The sequence below is a fragment of the Paramormyrops kingsleyae genome, chromosome 17 (assembly GCF_048594095.1).
Source record: "Paramormyrops kingsleyae isolate MSU_618 chromosome 17, PKINGS_0.4, whole genome shotgun sequence".
NCBI classification, from domain to species: domain Eukaryota; kingdom Metazoa; phylum Chordata; class Actinopteri; order Osteoglossiformes; family Mormyridae; genus Paramormyrops; species Paramormyrops kingsleyae.
Window position 1 is genome coordinate 1919529 of NC_132813.1, and position 22997 is coordinate 1942525.

A 22997-nucleotide genomic window follows, 5' to 3' on the forward strand; every position below is an offset into this window, starting at 1 on the left:
CAGTTGTACTCTTTGTACAAGGGACACATAGTGGGAATTGAACCTACCTCCTTTCGATTAAGCGGGTTTCCTGTTCATGATTTCAGAGTCCAGCGTGCTGCAGCTGACGCTGAAGGCACTCATTCTGGACGTGATCCACAACCTGGAGGTGGTGAAGCAGCTCACGGAGGAGCAGGTCCATGGCCCCGAGGCCTGGGCCTGGCAGAAGCAGCTCCGCTTCTACCTGCGTCCGGATGGCATCTGCCACATCCGCATGGTGGACGCCGAGTTCCTCTACACCTATGAGTACCAGGTAGAAGCCAGCCTGCGGGGGATTGCTGGGACCTGCCTCAGGAAGTTTAGCATTAATTTCTAAGGAGCTCTAACCTTTAATCTCAAAGGAGTTACAGTTTCTGCAGATGATGGGTTTTTTGTGCCATTTTTGTGACATTTCTAACATGGACGTTTCAAATGCTCTGACCACAAGATGGCAGTACATGTCCAAAAAAGTACAAGGCTGGGTTTTCCCTTCTGTCTGGAGCTCTGCGTGACCCACCCCCTCAGCGGCTCCCCATCATTGTGTAACACTGTCCTGGTCTTACCCCCCAGGGCAACACGGCCAAGTTGGTGCACACACCACTCACTGATAAGTGCTACCTAACCCTCACCCAAGCCATGAAGATGGGCCTGGGGGGTAACCCCTACGGGCCGGCAGGTACCGGCAAGACGGAGTCGGTCAAGGCGCTCGGTGGGCTGTTCGGCAGACAAGTCCTGGTGTTTAACTGTGACGAGGTAAAGCAGAGTGACAGCATGATGACCGACTGTGACCAAAGCACCACCCATTTAGGGCTCTTTGGGGTCCTGATAGCTGGGTTTTGGTAAAACCTGCACCTGCAGCTAGTTGTATAACATATTAGCTCAATAGGCTGAGGATCAAGGGGCACAATGTTGGAAAGTGCAGGATTGCAGAGGGTTAGGGTCCCGGGGCAGCGTGCCGGACTGCCATAGGACGGGTGTGTGCTGTGGCTGTCTGTCGCAGGGCATCGACGTCAGGTCCATGGGCCGGATCTTTGTTGGGCTCGTCAAGTGCGGAGCCTGGGGCTGCTTCGACGAGTTCAACCGGCTGGAGGAGGCCGTGCTGTCGGCAGTGTCCATGCAGGTGCAGGCCATCCAGGACTCGCTGAAGAACCAGCGCAGCACCTGCCAGCTCCTCGGCAGGGAGGTGAGGGCGGGGCTCGGGCTCCAGGCGCCGGCCGTCCCGGCAGGAAGGAGGAGAGTCGCTGACGTGCCTGACGGCCTTCGCTGCAGGTGGAGCTGGACCCCAACTCGGGCGTCTTCATCACACTGAACCCGGCGGGGAAGGGCTACGGCGGACGCCAGAAGCTGCCCGATAACCTGAAGCAGCTCTTCCGGCCGGTGGCCATGACACGGCCAGACAACGAGCTCATCGCTGAGGTGATCCTGCACTCAGAAGGCTTCCGGGACGGCCGGGCACTAGGCCGCAAGCTGGCGGCCATCTTCACGCTGTGCAGGTGAGGATCCGCCCCCCCCCCCCATTCAGGGCCTCAGCTAATGGGGAGGGGGGCATTATACAGGCGAGCATCTATATAGGCAGGCTGGTACCATGTGGGTCCAGCGTGTCTCAGGGAATCCAAAGCAAACCTGATCCTGTCGGCACACGGAAGATGTGATTCCCAAGATGAGTGCCAACCTCAGATGTTTCAGAAACTAAACAGCAAGTGGTGGCAGAAGATTGTCGCTAGTTGGTTGGTTAGCACCTAAGGAATGTGTTTATTTAATATTTAGTGTGGTGACTGGTTGAGGCCAGCAGGGGGCGCTCGAACCTTGGTGGCCCTATGCAAATGTGCGGTTTGAGTGGTGGTGAAGAGCGCCGCCGTCTCTGCCCACCCCTCCCACTCTTACCATCTGCTTCCGCCTCGCACCGCCTTGACTCTGCTGCGTCGTTCTCCGTCTGCCGTCCCCCCCAGGGAGCTGCTCACCCCCCAGCAGCACTACGACTGGGGGCTGCGAGCGCTGAAGACCGTGCTGCGTGGGAGCGGCAACCTGCTGCAGCAGTACCGCAGGAGCCGGCCTGGGGAGCAGGGTGAGCATCGCCCCCCCCCCCAATAGTCCCCCCCAGTGTCTCTGGGGTTTTCTGTACACCTCACTGCCAATATCCAAAAAGCTGAAAGCCTTATCAAACAAGTGAGTCATCCTCCCTGTATTATAACTGAGCCCTTTCGCATAGTGTCTGTGTTCCTCCTTCACTGCTGTAAAATGAGTATTTTCTTTCTTTCTTTCTTACTGATATCAGCCACTTGAAAAAATAACAAAATAAGGTTAAAGTGCACAGCCATCATGCTCAGCCAACATCCTGTGCTGTATCAGTTCTGTGCTAAGGATCCCCCCCCCCCCCCGCAGTGAAGGAGAGTCACGTTGTGGTACAGGCTCTGAGACTGAACACCCTGTCCAAGCTGACTTTCGCAGACAGCGTGCGCTTCGACGCCCTGGTGCGTGACGTCTTCCCTGGCGTGGACTTCAGGGACGTGGACCATGAGGCGCTGAGCGCCGCCCTGCAGGCTGTGTTGGAGGAGGCCAGGCTGGAGGTCATTCCTAGCCAGGTGCGGCTTGCGGATTCTTGTCCTCTTCTGAGAAGTTTTACTTTTGGGTCTAGTAAGACGAACGTTGTTTTTAAGATACTCTCCAGAACATGAGCAGATCGGTTCCAAGCAAGCGGCGTCCATTCAACTTTTCTGCATTGTCAGAAAGGTTGTTTTTTTGTGGGACAGGACGGGCCAGAGCTGAACATCTCGGATTTAGACACATTCTGGTCTCTGAGTCACTGTCTCCAGATGTCTGGAGTTTGGTTGGCTGATACTCAGGTTCCTGTCCGCATTTGTGCCAAGGCCAGACTCGATACTCCTATGGCGAGTGCGGACTGGCCCCCTTTGATGGGATCTGGCAGTATGAGACAGGGCTCACTTGCCTCGCCCCCCCCCCAGGTGAAGAAGGCCCTGGAGCTGTACGAGCAGCTGCGTCAGCGTATGGGTGTGGTCGTGGTCGGCCCCAGCGGCGCCGGGAAGTCCACCCTGTGGCGCACGCTGCGAGCGGCCCTGATGCGCCTGGGCCTTCCTGTCAGGCAGTACACCGTCAACCCCAAGGCCATGCCACGGCGGCAGCTGCTGGGCCACATCGACATGGACACGCGCGAGTGGTCCGACGGGGTGCTCACTCACAGCGCCCGGCAGGTGGTTCGCGAGCCCCCAGGTAAGAGCTGCCCCTGCCAGCACAGCGCACCCTACTGGCAGGGCATTCTTAAAGCAGCCTACAATAGTTAGATGAGCCGTTTCTCAGACAGTGCCCCGTTTATAACGAATAAAAAATTTGGGGACAGCGTGTGGCTCAGTGTGTCTGTAATCAGAAGGTTGCCGGTTCAAACCCAGCCTCAGCACGTCTGCGGGTCCTTGAGCAAGACCCTTAACCCCCAGCTCCCTGGGCGCCGCTACAGGTGGCTGCCCTTCGCGGACAACTTGCTCTACAAAGAGGGACAATTTCACCACGGAGATCAATAAAGTATCGATTATAATTATTATTATTATAATAATTAAAGCGGCGTCCCCACTTCAGGGAGGCTAGAGTTCAGATACAGCTGGAGTGAGCGCGAGTCGGACATGTGACTGACTGCGTCATCGTGCTCGTACACCCAGAACCCCCATTTACCCACATTCCTGAGGCATATTTCTCAAACCACTGCATCACAACTCTGTCTCGTTTTAGCCGCTCGTCCCTCCACTGTATCTCTGTATCTGTGTGACACTCCTGAGCAATGTTATCATGGTGTGGCTGCGTGACGTGCTTCACCGTCAGCCTAAATGGTTCTGCGATAATGAAGATGCAGCGTAAAGCTCTTTGACGTCCTCAGTGAACGAGGACGAGGGCTGGGTCTGTAACATAGGTGACGTGTTCTGTGTGCAGTGCATAGGTGACCCACCAGCAGGACTGTCCAGAGAGCGTCTCTGCAGCTCTGTTCTGTTCTCCATCAGAGGTCAGCTCATGGATTATCTGTGACGGGGACATCGACCCCGAGTGGATCGAGTCTCTCAACTCTGTGCTGGACGACAATCGGCTCCTCACCATGCCCAGCGGTGAGCGCATCCAGTTTGGACCCAACGTCAACTTTCTGTTCGAGACCCACGACCTGAGCTGTGCCTCTCCAGCCACTGTGTCCCGCATGGGCGTGATCTTCCTCAGGTGGGCACCACGTCCCCCGCCAAGCACGTCTAGGGGTCCTCGTCACGCCATTTGACCGCTTGTGGTTTTTCTGTCTTTGTGCCAGCGATGAGGACACCGATGTGAACGCCCTGGTGAAATCCTGGCTGAGGAGTCAGCCTGACGACAGCCGGAATCAGCTGGAAAACTGGATCGGCGACTATTTTGAGAAGAGCCTGGACTGGGTGTTAAAGCAGGTTGGGGGTCCAATCAGACCTTTCTGCCACGTGTGATGTCATTTCCTAGTTGAAAATCGTGGGAATGTGCATTCAGAGGGCCGCAGTGCTCGGTGGGCCGCAGTGCTCGGTGGGCCGCAGTGCTCGGTGGGCCCATGCTGTCCTTGCTCACATCGTCCCTCTGTCACTGTGTCACACTCCCTGATATTTACCTGCTGTCTCGTTGCTTCCTGGCATGCAGAACGACTTTGTGGTGGAGACCAGCCTGGTGGGCACGGTGCTCAGTGGCCTGTCCCATCTGAACGGCATCCGAGAGCGTGGGCAATTTGTGGTCGGCCTCATCCATGGCCTGGGGGGGAACCTCAACCTGAAGTCCAGGCAGGAGTTTGCCAAAGAGGTTGGCAGAACATGCTGGCAGCGGGCGAGGCGCTCTGGGTCCTGCCGCGGACCCCTTTGGCTGACTGCGTTTTCCGGGCTCTTCCTAGGTGCTGGCCTGGGCCAGGGAGCGCCCGCCGGACCCCCGGAGGCCCCTGGACACGTTCTTCGACGCGTCTTCGGGCAGGCTGGCTGCGTATGAGCTGCTGCGTCCCGACGGCCTGTCTGTGGAGGACTTGTGCGACCCGCAAACACCGCCGCTGATCCAGACCCCGGACACGCAGAGGGGACTCGACTGTTTCTGGCCGTGGCTCCAGAGTAACAGCCGGCAGCCCTTCCTGCTGGTGGGGCCGGAGGGCTGTGGAAAGAGGTAGGGGTGTGGTGGGGTCCCGGGGCCCCGGGGCCCAGCTGACATGTGGCCTGTGGCTCTCGCTGATGTAGCTGTCAGTTCGACCTGCCGGCTGTTCGCTTTCACAGGCAGCGGTTTGCACCGTCTCTAAGTCCATGTTTCTTTTCAATGCTGACTGACCATGATTGTTAAGGGTACTTCTGGCCCAGCATCTCCTAAAATGGAGCGGGGGAGGGGGGCACTTTGCAGAACAGCCAGTATGAAGGTGCCATTGTGACCAGCAGGGATGAAACGGGTTCTGATGTAGTAGAAACATTATGCTGTTGACCTTAGCGACCGCGTTATAAATAACACGAGGCCTTTCTCTCGGCTGCCTCGTATTTGATGTATTTCTCTGTCTTTGTTCCCCCCACTTAAAAGGTTAATCCCAGAATCTGTTGATAAATCGCTCTTCTGCTCAGGGTTTAGCCTGACTGTCTGGCTGGGCCTGTTCTGAAGGGCTCACTAAACCGGATTGCAGCTGACCCGCTTTCGGGCCTGGCCGGCTCTGGGTACAGCCGTTTGTTCTGTCAGGATGGTATCTATCATTCTTGTCTAGCACCATGACCCCATAGTTTCAGTGGGGGTCTGGGGGATTCCCCTGTCTGAGAGTGACCCTGACTCACGCGGGGGTCACCCTCTGCTCCCTCAGCATGCTGCTGCGCCAAGCCTTCTGCCAGCTGCGCTCCACCCAGGTGGGCACGGTGCACTGCAGCGCCCAGACGACATCCGCCCACGTGCTGCAGACGCTCTCCCATACCTGCCTGGCCATCAGCTCCAACACGGGCCGCGTGTACCGGCCCCGCGACTGCGAGCGCCTCGTCCTCTACCTCAAAGACGTCAACCTGCCCAAGCCTGACAAATGGGGCACCAGCAACCTCATCGCGTTTCTGCAGCAGGTCGGTGCAGATGCTGCGTGTGTCTGTCTGTGGCAGAGCGGAAGTCCCACAAGCATCAAGCACCCAGGTAACATCCTGCCCTCTTATTGGCCCGTGTCTCTGGTGTGCAGGTACTGACCTACCATGGGTTCTACGATGACAACCTGGAGTGGGTGGGTCTGGAGAACATCCAGATTGTGGCCTCCATGTCACCAGGGGGCACTGTTGGTAGACATGTTCTCTCATCTAGATTCACATCAATAGTGCGCATCTGTACCATCGAGTGAGTTTTATTTTCTTGGGATCTTGACCCATTTCTTGGTTGAATATGATCCCCCAATGTATGAAGTACGAAATCTGTCATGGATGACCAACAATCCTCACACTTATTCAGTCCCCGGCAACTCTGTCAGAGATGCTAACCCCATATTTTCTACATCCCTCCCCCCCCCCCCAGTTACCCGGACAGGGAGCAGCTGCAGACCATCTACGGTGCCTACCTCCTGCCCGTGCTGCAGAAGAGCCTGGGGGAGCGCTCGCCCTGGGGCACACCGGGCAAAGCTCACCAGCTGGCTGCCTCTCTGCTGCAGGTGTACGAGCAGGTGCGTGTCAGCAGGGCGGCGCTATAGCACGACTGAACTGCTGATAAGGAAATCTGCCTTTAGGGAAGGCTTAAGAAATCACATCCGTGTGCGGTGGGGTGAACTGGAAAGTAAGATCCATGTTTACTAATATCCGGCATGTCATGTTAATCCTGCCTTATTCATTATGATTATCAAAGCATGTGGAGTCATGCTCAGACTTGTGTGTGATATGAATGTATTCGTTCTCAGCCCTGTTTTGATTGGTTTTCGCTTCTGTCGCTGGGCCTCGTGCTCTGCTCCGATTGGCCCGTCCTTATCTCTGAGCCCTGGCTGAGTAATAGGTCTGCTCAGGTTTGTTTAGATGGTGTATCAGAGAGAGCTTTTTCCTAAAGCTCTGATATTTTTCAAAAAATAAATAAAAAAAATAGAGGCCGAGTTGAGATTAGGCTGGAATCCAGGCCTTATCAGTCGCCGATACAGGCCTGCATCCTGAGGGGAGCCTCATGTAGCTGCTGGAGAGAGGAGAGGCATTACAGATGAGAAGTGGCTAGACTGAGGGCCGGCACTGGTCACTGCGCGTGCGTGTGCGTGTGCATGTGCGCGTGCGTGTGCGGTGCTGCACACATCCTCAGCGCTCACACTGGCTTCCCACACAGGTGAAATCCAGGTTTACGGTGGATGACCGCAGCCACTACCTGTTCACGCCGTGTGATCTTACCCAGTGGGTGCTTAGCCTGCTGAGATACGACCTGAGCACAGGTGAGCGCCCCAGCTCGCTCTCTGCTGGCCGTCAGACGCTATTGCATCTCCCCCTGTCTGCCGTGCGCTTGCTGCCATTTCTTCTGTCGCCTGTTGTGTAGGGGGGTCACATGACCCCGCAGACGCGCTGTTGGAGGTCGTCTCCTATGAGGCGCGCCGCTTGTTCAGGGATCGCATCGTGGCCTCCAAGGACCTCTCCGCCTTCGATAACATCCTGCAGGCTGTCGTCCGCGGCGACTGGGGCTCCGATGCCCTCGACAACATGGCCGGTAAAGCGCGTGGCACTGCTGTCACATAGAACGTCACATAGAACGTCACATAGAACGTCACAACCCCTGAGACTCTGAGACAGGCTTTACCCCATGTTTGTGAGTTTGCTCTTTGTGTCTTACATCCCCCTACCCCCCCTCCTGGCACAGACACCTTCTACGTGACGTGGGGGGCTGCGCATGAGGCCCGATCTGCTATAGCACCTGGTCAGCCCCTCCCTCCACACGGCAGGCCGCTGGGCCGGCTAAACTCGGCAGACCTGAAGGAGGTCATCCACAAGGTGGGGGGGGGGTACCTGGGGGGTGTCTGCTACTGGGAGTATGAAAGCATTACCGCTCATGAGTAAAACCCCATTATCGCCCCTCACAGGGTGTGGTCCTGTACAGCAGGGACAATCGCGAGCTGGACCTGCTTCTCTTCCACGAGGTCCTGGAGCTCATGTCCCGTGTGGACCAGGTTCTCAGCCGCCCTGGGGGGTCCCTGCTGCTGGCGGGCCGCTGCGGGGTGGGGCGCCGTACCGCCGCCTCCGTCGTCAGCCACATGCATGGTGCCACCCTCCTGACGCCCAGGATCCCGCGGGGATACGGCCTCAAGCAGTTCAAGGCTGACCTGAAGAGCGTAAGAGAGGCTTCCGTGCCCCCAGCAGTGCTCTGCCTCCTCTGCCCGAGGCCCCCTGTGATGGAGTCCCGCTGTGCGACTGCGCCCCCTGCAGGTGATGCAGCAGGCCGGCATCGAGGGCCAGCAGGTGGTCCTGCTCCTGGAAGATCACCAGTTTGTTCACCCGTCGTTCCTGGAGATGGTGAACAGCTTACTGTCATCTGGTGAGCTTTGGCCGTCCGCACGCGTGACCTGTGCAGCACATGGCTGTGGACCCCATCTCTCCCTCACGCTGCTGCTCTGCTGGCCCTGCAGGGGAGGTCCCCGGGCTGTACACCGCCGAAGAGCTGGAGCCCCTCATGTCCCCCCTGAAGGACCAGGCTTCCCACGACGGCTTCACCGGCCCCATATTCAGCTACTTTTCACATAGTCAGTGTTGGTGGAGTCCCCTACGTCACTCCCTCCCTCTCTGACCTGATGTTATGCCTGGCTTGCTGGTGTTGGTCTGTGCTGTCACTGGTCTGGGGTCAGTCAGATGAGGCTGCTCCTCACCCCGATCTCATCCCCGGCCTTGCACGCCTCTCCCCGTGCAGGAGTCCAGCAGAACCTGCACGTGGTGCTGATCATGGACTGCAGCAGTCCAAGCTTCACCATCAACTGCGAGAGCAACCCGGCCCTGTACCGCAAGTGCTGTGTGCAGTGGGTGGAGGGCTGGTCTGAGAGCTCCATGAAGAAGGTGAGGGGGGGCATGGGCATCTTAAAATCCCGCCCAGTCTTTCTTTGTGGTTCCTGCGTCGTGCAGCAGAGGGTGCTCTGTGTGCACTGCACCAGGATGTGCGTGTTCCCGTGTTTCTCTACACATTTGCCAGTTTAACACTGATATTTGTTTGTGAGTTTCTTTGTGCGGCTGAATGATAAACGTTCCTATTAGTGGTTGACGGACGCCAGCTTTGTGCCGGCCTAGCCAAGCTGCTTCGAGTCGCGTCCCTGTCAGCGTGCGACTGTCCTCTGACAAGTAGCTCCAGCAACACCGGGGTTTAATTCCTAATGACAGGCTGCTTGCCATTAGCATGGCAGAGACTCATTTGGAACGTGACAGCAAGCGCTGACATCACGAAGAGGACACCCTCTGCCTACAGCTTCATCTGTTTGTCTCAGCAGCTGAAAGTCCTTATTGAAAGACTTATTGTTTTGTTATGTTGTAATCTGTTTTTTTCTGTATTGTTGTTAAGAATCATCAAGTGCATTAAAGTGAGTCAGTGGAAAGGCCCTGCAGAGTGTGAGAATGTGTGTGGGTGTCTGTCTCAGGGTCTGCAGTGAGTAGGTCTGCATTGGTGTGTGTGGGTGTCTGTCTCAGGGTCTGCAGTGAGTAGGTCTGCATTGGTGTGTGTGGGTGTCTGTCTCAGGGTCTGCAGTGAGTAGGTCTGCATTGGTGTGTGTGGGTGTCTGTCTCAGGGTCTGCAGTGAGTAGGTCTGCATTGGTGTGTGTGGGTGTCTGTCTCAGGGTCTGCAGTGAGTAGGTCTGCATTGGTGTGTGTGGGTGTCTGTCTCAGGGTCTGCAGTGAGTAGGTCTGCATTGGTGTGTGTGGGTGTCTGTCTCAGGGTCTGCAGTGAGTAGGTCTGCATTGGTGTGTGTGGGTGTCTGTCTCAGGGTCTGCAGTGAGTAGGTCTGCATTGGTGTGTGTGGGTGTCTGTCTCAGGGTCTGCAGTGAGTAGGTCTGCATTGGTGTGTGTGGGTGTCTGTCTCAGGGTCTGCAGTGAGTAGGTCTGCACTGGTGATGGCTTCAGCAGTGCTGCCTTCCCATAGATCCCGGAGATGTTTCTGTCTAAGGCCTTCGGGGACGAACAGACGGAGAGCAGTGAGAAGGAGCGCAGGAGAAAGCTCACAGGTACACGCCCCCGGCCCCCCCAGGATGTGCACATGGCCATGAGTCTCTGTGCATTAAATCACCCATCTGACAGGAGGTGTGTGTGTCTGTGTGTCTGTGTCTGTGTGTGTGTGTGTCTGTGTGTGTCTGTGTGTGTGTCTGTGTGTGTGTCTGTGTCTGTCTGTGTGTGTGAGCGCACACGGCCTTTCTTGACGACTCCTCGCATTCTGCCTTCCTCGGCTCATAAAGCTATATATTGTTACCTCGCAGCTTCAGGTTAATCTTCCTGTTGGGGGGCCCTTCAGGTCATCAAATGTCCTTCACCTCTGCTCCCCCTGCTGGCCTGCATGAGTCACTGCAGACATGGGGGTTATCCTTTGCTGAGACTGTAGATGCCATCAAACAGACCCCTTTGTTTTCCTTTCTTTGTTCATGTTCAGCACACTCAGACCTCTTCTCCTCCTTCCTGGCCATCCATGCATCCTGTAAGCAGTACGGTGCCACACCCAGCCACTACCTGTCCTTCCTGCATGCCTTCAGCGCCGTCTACGGGAGAAAGCAGGCGGCGCTCACAGAGAGACAGCGCCACCTACAGGTGCACAATGGGCCAGTCGGCAGTAATGTTACACATTACATAGCACACCAGTCCAGCCATCGGGTTTCCTAATTCTCTCCCTGCTTATTTTGCTCCATAATCTTCTATATGTTTAGATTACATTTTTAATAGTTTTTAATTCTGTCGTGGAAAATGAATAAATGAGACTTGGTTCACTGGGAATTGGGCCAGTTAACCAGTTAAGATGGGACTGAGTGCAAATGAAATCCAGCCGACCTCCTGCCACCACTCCGAAAGTCCCCTCTCCCCCCGTGACCCCCCCTCTTTGATATGCAGGCCGGCGTGTCAAAATTGAACGAGGCAAAGACCCTTGTGGACGAGCTTAAGGGGAAGGCAGCCGAACAGAGCACCCTCCTGAGGACCAAGCAGGCCGAGGCGGACTCTGCACTGCAGGAGATCACCGCCTCCATGCAGGTGCTCAGCCTGGCCACCAGGGGGCAACCAGGGCAACTCGCATAAGAGTAGCCATGTGACACAGACACACATGTAACCAGGGAATCCAACTACTTTTAAGTGTTTAAAACCAATTAGTAACAGATAACGTCGTCCAAACGTGACATTTGGCCTGTATGTGTCACCAGAGCCGACAATGCTGTGTGACCCCTGAGTGATCCAGTCCTGCCGCCCTCTGTCAGCCCCTTTGAGCGCATCTAACAGCTCATTAAATCCTGCCTCGTATATCTTACCTCATTAGGAGGACATCTGCTTCTACCTGCACTCGCTAAGCCCCTCCTCCCATTAACATTTTTATTTATACAGCAGATGCTTTTACCCAAAGCGAAGTAGATTTTGAGAAGGTTCTGGAACAATTGGGTTAAGGGCCTCGCTCAGGTACCTAGTGGTGAAATTACTCTGCCAACCATGGGTGTTGAACTAGTGACCATCTGATCAGAGGCACTAACCCCCAAACTCTCAGCCCCGCAGTGTGAAGGCCAAATCTTACCAAGAAAATCGTAATAGTGTGTACTTTTTCTCGTGTTCAGGCCATCCTGCTCTCAGCTTTAGGTCTCACATTAGTTTTCGCTTATTGTGTGAGTTTCTTTGTACACCTGAAAGATAAATGTTCCTATTAGTGGGTGACGGACGTGGGCTTTGTGCCGGCCAAGCCAGGCTGCTTCCAATCGCGTCCCTGTCAGCATGGGACCAGCTCCAGCAGAAATGGGGTTTAATTTATGACAGCCCCCCATCCCTCCTCCCAATGATTGTGGCAGGCTGCCCCCCACCCCCCCACACTGCCAGAAGCTGCAGTGGCACAGGGACGGCGTTTAAACGAGGCCCAGAACACTCACATTCTGGGACGGAGAAGTGGCCAGACGTCTGCCAGCACGTGGAGGTGGGAGCGTATAGGACCCAACGCGGGAATTTAGTAAACATGTGCGTTTGGGGCCATTTGTGACAGAACGCCAGCGACCAGAAGAGTGAGATGGAGAAGATCAAAGTGAAGATAGCTGATGAGGCAGCAAAGATCGAGGAGAGGAAGAGGAAGATCGACGAGGAGTTGAAGGAGGTGCAGGTAGGGCCGGCCTGCTGTTGCTTGCAACCCATCGCTGCACGTAGTGGGTGCCCCTGCTGACAGAGCTGCTCCCCGTGTCGCCCGAATTCCAGCCCCTGGTGGACGAGGCCAAGCAAGCCGTAGGCAACATTAAGCCTGAGGCGCTGTCGGAGATTCGGTCGCTGCGCATGCCTCCTGACATCATCCGCGACATCCTCGAGGGAGTGCTGAGGCTCATGGGTATTTTTGACACCTCGTGGGTGAGCATGAAGAGGTGAGGCACAGGCAGCCAATCGGAATAAGTCCTGTTACGCAGCATGAACCAAGAGCCCCGCTTCACTGTACTTAGGATTATAACAGCCTTAGCGCTTTGCTGTTTCCCTGTTTATAAATAGTTTCACATTGAGCAAACTCAGCAGTCTCTGGCTTAAATGTTTAATAAACAGAACTATTTGTTACTGTTTGCTTACAATCATCGGCAGTGATTTTTATTCCAATAACTTTGGGAATTCATCTGTTGCTAAAAGCGCATTTTTTCCACACAGTTTCCTGGCTAAGAGGGGCGTGAGGGAGGATATCGCTACATTTGATGCTCGGAACATAACGCACGAGATCCGCGAGAGCGTCGAGGAGCTGCTGCACCGCAACAAAGCCTCATTCGATCCCAAGGTAAAGCAGAGAACCCGCTCCTCCTGTTTTTTCCTTGTATTGCCCCCTACTGGGCTCGCCATGCCATGCATGCTAACGGTGGACGTGCTAACTGCGTAATGCACTGTCGGCAGAATGCGAAACGTGCCAGTGCGGCCGCCGCCCCCCTCGCCGCCTGGGTAAAGGCAAACGTGCAGTACTCCCGTGTCCTAGAGCGCATCCAGCCGCTGGAGAAGGAGCAGGCCGGTCTCCTGGAGTAAGTGTCCTCTATGGCGTTTCTGTCCAGCCAGAAGCATCATTCCTATGTAGATACTAGTTACGACCAAATGAAGCTTTATGAACCATCTGCTGTATTTTCTGACCCCACTAGATGGTGCTCTCTGTTCATAAAAGGCATACCCCAGTAAACCATCTAGTACCATCTAGTGGGGTCAGAAAATACAGAAAATGGTTCCTGTGGCTTCATTTGGCCATGAATAGTATATGCATTCAAATATCTGCTCCCATGATGCATCTGTGCATTTTTGGCCTTCAGCCTGTCCATCTATTCATCCGTCATCTAGTTGTATATCTATGCCCCTTTCTTTCTTATGGTGTGCCATGTGTTCGTCCAGGCCTGATTGTCCATGGCTCCGCGGTTACTCCTTTCCTGCATGCTGCTGCGACAAAATGCTGAAATTTCCATGCTAGGCTCATGTCTGCCCGCTTTGACTCTTTTCCAGAAACCTGAGGAAGACTGAGGGCAGGAAGAACAAACTGGAGGATCAGCTGAGTTCTGTGGGCAAGAAAGTCAATGAGCTGAAGGGGAGGTTCGTGTTTTGAGACACACATAGACACACACACACAGACACACACACACACACACAGACACACACACAGACACACACACAGACACTCAGCCTGGTGCTGCTGCAGTACCGAGAGCCTTTCAGTGACAGCGTCGGTATGCCCCCCCCCGTCAGCGACGTGTTCGGCATTTGTCTCACTAACTGTCAGATGTGAGAGAGGGTAGCCCATGGTATTAATAAAAACAAAGAAAGCCCTTAAATGAAAAACTGTCCTGTCTGTCCAGAGGCCCAGTCTGTCCCCAGCGGGTGAGAGCCTGCTTGAGTGTTTGACCCCCCCTGTCTCCCCCAGGTTCCAGGGTCGCACTGCAGAGGCAGCCAAACTGGAGACAGAGGTCAGCCAGGCTCAGGAGACCATCGGGGCTGCAGAGAAGCTCGTCTACCAGCTGGACAGTGAGAACACTCGCTGGAACGCCCAGGTGTGTGTGTCTGTCTGTCTGTCTGTCTGTCTGTCTGTGTGTTTGTGTCTGTCTGTCTGTGTGTCTGTCTGTCTGTGTGTCTGTCTCTGTGTGTGTCTGTGTGTTATTACATGCACAGCGCACAGCTAAGTCGTACTACAGTTATAGCTTGACTACGCCATTTAATGGGACTACTGTCCTTGTCCCAGTATTCATGCATATGAGGGGAAACGATTTATTGAGCGAAGTCTGACTCCGCTGCAGTAGGTGGTGATATGGCTCCTTTCAGCTTGTTAGTATCGGGCTTTTTCCAGTTGACCTATTATGCCACAGCCGTAAAATAATAACATTAATAATAACGGGTTTGTAGACAAATGAAGTGACACAAGCTTTAATTGCGATCTCGTCGGAAGAACAGATACAAGAAGATCCGGACAGCATGGAAATGAAGTATTTTGTATTAATATACTATGACAAATTATGGAACTATGGAAATTTTTCAAATATTGCCATGTGATTTTGCTGTAATAAATATTGGGCTATTTATAAAACCAAAAAGGAATTCAACATAAATTTTTCACCGACCCGTCTAGGAGTGATTTAAATAACAGGGATGATTATGATTGTCTTGAACGCATGCAGAGCTCATGCAAAAGTAGCAGGTAAACTTTACACTGATTTTGAAACATATAATAGTGATTGTGGAGAATTTGTGATCAACCTGTAACTTTTTACCTTGTGGGGACATTTCTTTTTGGCCCCCACAAGGATAATCTCAATGTTATAAAAATCTGTCACTGCAATCAAAAAAACTAAAAAATACCAGAGTAAGGTCTTGCATTTCTGTTTGGTTACTTATGGTTAAGGTTAGGGCTGGGTGGGGGTTAAGGTCGTCATTGTTGGGATTAGCGTTTTTCAAATAGAAATGAATGTAGACTCCCCATAAAGGTAAGAATCCATGGACTGTGCCTGTGTAATTATGACCGTAATTCGCAGTTCAGGGTCTAACAGCCTGGCCTTCGGTCCTTCAGGTACCTAACCTGAGTACTGAAACATCACGCTGTAGCCCTGGCTGGTGTTAAGTGTTTGCATGATGGCCCATACTGCTGGCATGGTGGGGCAGGCGCTGGCTGTTTTGTTCCCAGTGCTGCAGATGCCGTTGGCCTGGCGCCTTGCCAGCCGGTGCCAAAACCAGGAGGCCCTTTAGGCCCGGCTGAGCGATATATCAGGCTGTGGCTGTGCTGCTGAATCACACACTGGTCAGGAATAATGAGCTCCACGTGGTGCGGAGGGAGCTTCATGCATCACCCCGAAGCACGGCACTTTTGTGGGATAATTGTAATATGTCATCACTCTGGATCACCCTTCCCACGTGATAAATGTATTGCCTTTTTGACTGAAGGATGTGCAGAGTGTCCATCCATCCATCCATTAATACCTCCATTCATCCATCTTCACAACACTTATGCTGGTCAGGGTGGAGGCTGTTCAAGGTATAATACCTTTTAAGTGGTTTAACCCAAGGTCCAGCCCACAGGGAGATACATTCTTTATGCTGAATATTATGTTATATCTTCATTTAAAGTGTCAGTTAATTCTTAGCCCTCTAATCCAGCTCCACGTCTGCCGCTGGACTCCCGGTGGGTACAAGGATGGGCCAGAGAGAGCAGCAGAGTTAGCTGTGTGTGTGTGTGTGTGTGTGTGTGTGTGTGTGTTTGCAGAGACTTAAAAGCAATTAATGTTACACAGTATTAAAAGTGTGCTGCAGTGATAAAGCGTGACAAGCGTGTGAGTAAAAACTCTCTGGTTGTTTGTGTGTGAGGTTCTGGCGAGTGAGCACTGCCTGTATGCCTAAGTAAACGTGTGTGCGTGTGCGCGTGCGTGTGCGTGTGCGCACACTCTCACGTCCTGCCAGGTGGCGGAGATAACGGACGAGCTGGGCAGCCTGCCGCGAAGGGCCCAGTTGGCCGCAGCGTTCATCACGTACCTTCCCGCCGCTCCTGAAGACTTCCGCAAGGCCAGCCTGGACGAGTGGATCGAGGCGTCAGGCCTTCAAAGTAATGTGCCAGATCTGACTGCACTGCAACTTAATTATCCTTAACGAGCTGCCAGTGGGGGGGGGTGCGAGCGAGTGAGGGAGGGCGGTATTGCTGTGTCAGGCTCTTCTTTCGGAAGGTGACCTTTTCCGCAGCTCGGTGGGTGTGACTCACTTAAGGTGTTTTCCTCCTCATAATCTCTCACCGTTGTCATGAACAACCCCTCCCCCCCTTTTAGGGTTTGATCTGAGGCACTTTCTGTGTTCGGAGAGCGAGCAGCTGATCTGGAAGAGCGAGGGTCTGCCCTCAGATGACCTGTCCATGGAGAACGCACTTGTCATCCTGCAGGTGGGCTGGGCCTGGGCACTGCGTGATGATTAGTGAGGCAGGGTGATGGGTCTCCTTCATTGGGACGGTTAGTGCAGCAGATGCTCTGTGAGGTACGGCTGTCTGGCGGTTGGCCATGCCCACTGTACTCCCATTGGACGTTTTCATCGCTCATTGTCCTGCTCACTTACGCATGTGCCTTTGTGCCTGGCTTGGCTGTGAGGTGAAGCGTTGGCTGGCCAATGTGTACATTCACATTTGTGGCTGATTTTAGAATGACGATTTTTAATTTATTTTTTTAATCCCCATTTCTGTGAGTTTCAGATTCATGAATTCAGTCTGAAGCCTCAGGTAGCAGAAGGATATTGTTGCTGTTCCGCTGGCTGAATGTGTGCTGAGGTGTGAATGCAGGGTTGGGGTTAGGCCTGACTGCAGGCTTCCCTCCATAACGTCGTGATGTCAGTGTCTCTTCCACAGTCTCCATTAATCACCTTTCGTCTCTCCATGTCTTCTCCCCCCATCATGACACTGCTGCACTAGATCAATGACCTGAAGTTAAGGGTAAGAGATTCCACCCCCCCACAGGCCCTGCTCGCCCTGCAGTGTGAGCCCCCCCCCCCCCCCATGCCCCCTTTCTTTCTGCCTCTTACTCTGAATCGATCTCTCAGTGGCTATAAGCTGAGCAGTGCACTCCTGTCCAGCTGCACACTGTCTGTGTGGTTTGGGATCTAATCATGTGTTACAGTGGAACTGTAGTTTAAGGTTAGTACCTATTCCAGTTTTGTCACCAAAACTGGTTTTGTCAGACTCCTGCCCTTTGGTTCTGGTGACGCCGCTGGTTTGCTGAGAATCGCTGTGGCCAAAGACAAATGTCCCATCCGTGTGTGACGGCCATGTTTGAAATGCACGTTTGTGTCATTGCTGGCCGGAGACCCTCTTACCTCCTTATGGAATTCCTATTGGCTTTACTGGCGAGCTCTTAGTTTTCATGTCCTTCAAAATGTCATGGTCAGCAGACTGGCAGTCTGTACAAGCCACATTAAGGTAGTTGCCAAGGGAGTCCCTGGCCTGTCAGACACCTGTCAGTCTGCCTTTACAGCACCTCGCAAATGTATGGGATGCGTGTGGGTCTCTGATGCTCTCTGGCTCCAGCTCAGCGTCTTGGCGGCTGCAGGCGGGTGACTGACTGTAGGTCCTCCTGCCCTCAGAGCTGCGCCTGTCCCTTCCTTGTGGACCCGTCATCCCGGGCCACCGGGTGGCTGCAGGCTCACCTGAAGGAGTCCCGCTTGGAGGTGATAAGCCAGCAGGTAGGGGCTCTGCCCTCCAGCCCCCCCCCGCTGTCGAGCCGCGCTCCTGGGGCTCTGTTATCTTCACACCCCCCTCTCCGCATTCCTCCCCCATGCCAGGACTCCAACTTCATGACGTCCCTGGAACTGGCAGTGCGTTTCGGGAAGACGCTGATCATCCAGGAGGTGGACGGAGTGGAGCCAGTGCTGTACCCGCTTCTGAGACGCGACCTCATCGCTCAGGGTGGGCCCCCCCTTTTCCTCCTGCCGCCTCCCCCCTCCCCACCTGGGGTCCTGCAGACGTGCTGTGAGCTTTGGGGCCTCGAGGAATCGTTAGTATGACACGCTGGATGGCGTTTGACACTGACACACTATATCAGCTGCAGGCAAGTGCACCTGATTGCACGGCAACTGCACAGACTTTTATTTTGACTTGCTGTTGTGCCTTTCTCTCTCCGTCTCTCGTTCCGTCTCTTTGTCTCTCTCGCTTGCTCGCTCTCTCTGGCCTGAGGGTTTATCTCCGTCTGCAGCTGTACGTGTCGGCTGATAACCGCCACAGGAAGTCTGTCAGGAAGGCCTTCTCCATTATGCAAATGATGCCAGCTTTCATTGTGTTTTCTTAATGAACACACCACCCGTGTCACACCGATGCCTGCATACTCCCACACACGCCGCTAATGAACACGCCACACGTGTGTCACACCGATGCCTGCATGCTCCCACACACGCCGCTAATGAACACGCCACACGTGTGTCACACCGATGCCGGCATGCTCCCACACACGCCGCTAATGAACACGCCACACGTGTGTCACACCGATGCCTGCATACTCCCACACACGCCGCTAATGAACACGCCACACGTGTGTCACACCGATGCCTGCATGCTCCCACACACGCCGCTAATGAACACGCCACACGTGTGTCACGGTGAGTCCTGCATGCTTCTGCACACACTGTAAATGCATCAGTGGAAGAAGCAAAATGGGCTCATACCCAGAATGTGGAGTGAAAAGAAAAGGGGAAAATGGGGGGGGGGGGGGGGGGAGTGGAGGGAGAGAAGTGGGAGATGGAGGAGGCGGGGCTTAGTGATTGCTGCATTGCAGCACCCCCAACCCTTCCCTAGATGGCGGTCTGACATCAGCATCCGTGCTGCCTGCTCCCTTGGTCAGCATGTTTCACCCACGCAGCACCAGCGCATTAACAAGTAAAATGAACAGCGTCAGGGGCCGGACAGCGTCAGGGGCCGGACAGCGTCAGGGGCCGGACAGCGTCAGGGGCCGGACAGCGTCAGGGGCCGAACGCTCAACACACTGTTTGTGCCCAGCTTGCTCTGTGAAGCGCAGTTCCCATCAGCCTTTGGGGCAGACCCAGTGAGATCGTTCCGGAAGTGGGAGCTCCCTGTGATCGGTCTTTTCTGCGAGTAGGCATGGTACTAACGGAGAATGATCCCGGTCACCATAAATAGGGTGGGGGTGCTTCTGCTGTGGTGTGGTGCCGTGATCCTGACCCGTTGCCATGTCACCCCATCCAGGCCCTCGCTGCGTGGTCCAGATTGGGGACAAAGTCGTCGATTACAATGAGGAATTCCGCCTGTTTCTGGTCACTCGCAATCCCAGTCCCCTCATTCCCCCGGACGCCGCCTCTGTGGTGACCGAGGTCAACTTCACAAGCACCCGCGCTGGCCTCCGGGGACAGGTAGGGGCCCAAGGGGGTGGGGGGGGGGGGGACTCAGGGCTGCAGAATCATCAAAACAAAACATCTTTTATCAGTATAAAGATAAGAGCCATAAAGCAGCAGCTTTAGGGATTGAGGGAAATACTGGCATACAGCCCCCCCCCCCAGAGGGTGCTCTCCATGTGCGAATGGCGCAGGGGGGCGCTGGGTCCCTTCGTCCCTCAAGGAACTTTCTAAAAGTCTTTTAAGGGCATTTTTTATGTGTATTTTTTTACATTTTATGTATTTAACAGACACTTTTATCAAGTAGCAGGGACAAGGGGGGGGGTTGAAGACCTTAATCAGGGGCAAAATGACTCTATCAATCTTGGGATTTAAACCAACAACCTTCTGATCACAAGATCTACAGCATTCTACCCCAATGAGCTGCGCACCACTACTGTACATGTATTTCTGATGAGACGATACCCAATAGCAGCCTGCCGTGTGTCTGATATCATCATGGGTCACCCCCCCAGCTGCTGGCACTGACCATTCAGCAGGAGAAGCCAGACTTGGAGACAGAGAAGACCAGGCTCCTGCAGCAGGAGGAGGACAAGAAGATCCAGCTGGCCACGCTGGAGGAGTCCCTGCTAGGGGTACGGAGTTGCCGTGGTCTCTGTATGGTGTGGTGCTACATAAGCGACTTCCCTCCCATCTCCCTGTCCCCCCCCCCCAGACTCTGGCCACAGCACAGGGCAACATCTTGGAGAACAAGGAGCTCATCGAGTCTCTGAACCAGACCAAGTCCAGCAGCGCTCTGATCCAGGAGGCACTGGCTGAATCCCACCGACTGCAGGTCTCACTGGATCAGGTGAGGGCGGGGGGGTCACCTGACTGAGCCGTCACCGCCACAGCGCCCCCACCACAGCACCCCCACCACAGACTCCTTAGATAACCAGTCAAACGCAGGGCTTTGTTCCTTGGAGAGCACCTTCATTTCTTTGAGGGGTTTTGGTGACAGAGTGCCAGTTAAGAACAGATCTTAAGAGGCACTGAAACTCACTTAAAAGCCTCCAGTCCGAAGCGTTGGATAAAGTTGTCATTTAATAAAACATAACTAAAGTTGAATGTCATGACCTACCGATTAAAGTGGGGAGGCTGTGATGGACAGTGATGCAGGCCCCCAGCTCTGGAGGGGGTGACTGGCAGGGCGAGTGTGATGTCCTGCTTCTCGGGTTCGAGACGCAGCACACGCTTAATGAGCCAGAGTGTCGCATGGTAAATCCATTCCCTAGAGAGTAGAGTACCGCCTTGAGAAGCCTGTGTGTATTCCTGTTGAAGGGTGATAAACGGCTGGGTCCCAGGCCCTCGTTTCCTGCTCAGTGCCTGCGAGCGTCTTGCGGTCGCGCTTCTCCTCGATGTCAGCTCCTCTCTTTCATGTCTGCCCCCGATGCAGCACTGCACTGCCATCTCAGGGCGAACCCGCAGGCTGCAGCACTGCACTGCGCCAAGCCACATGAAAGGGCCGAGCTTCTGAGCCGTGGCAGCAGCTGGGGCTGCCCTGGTGGGGTGACGGCCCTCCCCTACGCCCCCTCAGTTTCAGTTCGGGCTCTTCGCTCTTGAGGAACCTCTGCGGAAATAAGTGGCAGTTAATCTTCGAGTGTCGCACTTCTCAGAGTGAGACAGTCATGCTGTCATTAAGTAACTGAAGAAACTTTTCACAAGAGCCGTTTCAAACTTCTAGCCGCACATGTTTGCCACTTTAGTGAATTTTACTTTCGGAGAGAGTTCGTTGAAATGCCATCAGGACTGTGGTTTAGCTTTGCGATTCTCCAGCCAGCTTCCAGGCCCCGGACTCCGCTCTGAGCTGCAGTGCATCCTGGGAAACCAGCAGCGGCCAACAGGCCTTTCTGTGGCCGTGCTCTGTTCTGGGGTCCGAGCGGCCCGCCTTGTACGCTAGGCTCACAAGTTCACAAACGTGATGCATTAAGTAAAAAGAATTCAATAAAAGAAAAGAAACACGTTTCAATTCAGCGTGAGGCAGGAACAAAGTGCCTGGTAACGTATATGTGAGGGATTGTGGTCCTATGAGCTCTGAAAACAGAGATGTCTTGTTATTTGAGTAACACCGTTTTGGATGCAGATTGTTCCTGCGTACATTGACGGCCCGCAGACAGGCCAGGTTGGGGCGGAGCCTGTGGCCCGGTCACCCCATCACACGCATTTCACAGCTGCATAAATAGTTTATGAATATGCAAGCAACAGTAACAGCCTTGTGTGTTTTTGGATATTATCAAATATTCACCTGCTCTGCGATGGCAATTAATTTAAGGTCAGGAAATAGATTGCCTGCTTGATTCGATGTCGTCAGTCATTTCTTCATCTTCAGGATAGCAGTGACAATTTTTCTCCTCAAGGGGGCACTGTGACATCAGTCCTGATTGGCCCACGCTCTGCTTTCTCTCCCCCACCCCTCCCATCTCCCTCCCCCCTCGCAGGAACGAGATGCCTATCTCCCATTAGCGGAGCTCGCCAGCACGATGTACTTCGTCATAACCGACCTCTCCAAAATTAATAACATGTACCGCTTCAGCCTGGCCGCCTTCCTCAGGATCTTCCAGCGAGCCTTGCAGAGCAAGAAGGTAAAGCGCCGGGCCCCTCGGGGCCCCTGAGCCCCTGCAATCTGCCCGCCTCTGTTTAGTTTTGGGGGTCAGCTGCAGAGTGACTGTGGCAGAGGGGACTGGCCCCAGCTTCCTGTAGCTGAGCCTCCTTGTCACAGCCTCCCCCAATCTTCTTTATCGGGGGGGGGTCGCTTTCTGCAGACCCTTTTGCTTTAGTGCTCTTCATTACAATGTAACCTCCCCTGCAGATCCTGCCCCCATGCCCATCACCCCCCCCCCCCCCCCCCACCTGCCCCCTGCCCTTGGGGTTGCTGGGACAGTGATTCACCTCCCCTGCCGATCCCCTTTATGCAGGCATATGGGGAAGTGGGCCGTCTTTGTCCTATATCACTGTTTGGCGCAGTGCCATGCTTCGGGGGGGGGGGTCCCCCCATCTCTTTTTCACTTTGGTTTATTACTCTTCCATCGGCTTCCTTGATAACCCCCCCCCAAGCTCGTCTCTAAAAGCAGTCGCTAATAGAAAGGTGAGTGGCAAAGCTGATTGCCCTGTTGAGATCTGCGTCTGAGCTCTGCCTCTTTCTAATTGCTGGCTGTAATTAGCCGCACTCTAAGTGAGGTCGGCCTTCAGCACATGCTTTAGTTTACAGGCATTAAGTGCAGAGTACGAGTGCAGCGGAGTCAGGTTCCCGCGCCACTGGCACAGTAATCCATCACTGGCAGTGGACAGCGCAGCGAGTCAGAGCGGCTGGCAGAGTAATGGGGGCGATGTTCAGATTTGGCTGACATATCACCCCCCCCCCCTTCCCCATAGGAGTCAGAAAGTACGGAGGCCCGGATCTCCTCCCTGGCCGTGCGCTTGAAGAGCATGGTGTACGAGTATGTCTGCCGCTCCCTCTTCAAGGTAAACGCATCCCCCCCCCCCCCCC

At 54.4% G+C, this 22997-nt stretch overlaps 1 protein-coding gene across 1 annotated transcript in view; it reads left to right on the forward strand.

Moving 5' to 3' along the window:
• dync2h1 (dynein cytoplasmic 2 heavy chain 1) overlaps positions 1-22997 on the forward strand; it is a 78283-nt gene that overhangs the window by 14816 nt on the left and 40470 nt on the right. Inside the window, exons 33-72 of the mRNA XM_072701748.1 lie at positions 87-292; positions 589-771; positions 1019-1201; positions 1288-1511; positions 1968-2083; positions 2401-2600; positions 2982-3246; positions 4023-4230; positions 4316-4445; positions 4666-4821; positions 4910-5169; positions 5840-6086; positions 6197-6348; positions 6523-6667; positions 7306-7408; positions 7510-7677; positions 7828-7958; positions 8048-8296; positions 8391-8499; positions 8591-8704; positions 8869-9011; positions 10083-10164; positions 10584-10738; positions 11036-11173; positions 12159-12272; positions 12365-12525; positions 12797-12920; positions 13034-13155; positions 13622-13708; positions 14037-14163; positions 16058-16199; positions 16417-16526; positions 17046-17066; positions 17714-17812; positions 17912-18035; positions 19326-19489; positions 19987-20106; positions 20187-20321; positions 21949-22092; positions 22883-22972. Of these exons, the coding sequence (XP_072557849.1) occupies positions 87-292; positions 589-771; positions 1019-1201; positions 1288-1511; positions 1968-2083; positions 2401-2600; positions 2982-3246; positions 4023-4230; positions 4316-4445; positions 4666-4821; positions 4910-5169; positions 5840-6086; positions 6197-6348; positions 6523-6667; positions 7306-7408; positions 7510-7677; positions 7828-7958; positions 8048-8296; positions 8391-8499; positions 8591-8704; positions 8869-9011; positions 10083-10164; positions 10584-10738; positions 11036-11173; positions 12159-12272; positions 12365-12525; positions 12797-12920; positions 13034-13155; positions 13622-13708; positions 14037-14163; positions 16058-16199; positions 16417-16526; positions 17046-17066; positions 17714-17812; positions 17912-18035; positions 19326-19489; positions 19987-20106; positions 20187-20321; positions 21949-22092; positions 22883-22972 (5951 nt within the window). The remainder of the gene's footprint in view (positions 1-86; positions 293-588; positions 772-1018; positions 1202-1287; positions 1512-1967; positions 2084-2400; positions 2601-2981; positions 3247-4022; positions 4231-4315; positions 4446-4665; positions 4822-4909; positions 5170-5839; positions 6087-6196; positions 6349-6522; positions 6668-7305; positions 7409-7509; positions 7678-7827; positions 7959-8047; positions 8297-8390; positions 8500-8590; positions 8705-8868; positions 9012-10082; positions 10165-10583; positions 10739-11035; positions 11174-12158; positions 12273-12364; positions 12526-12796; positions 12921-13033; positions 13156-13621; positions 13709-14036; positions 14164-16057; positions 16200-16416; positions 16527-17045; positions 17067-17713; positions 17813-17911; positions 18036-19325; positions 19490-19986; positions 20107-20186; positions 20322-21948; positions 22093-22882; positions 22973-22997) is intronic.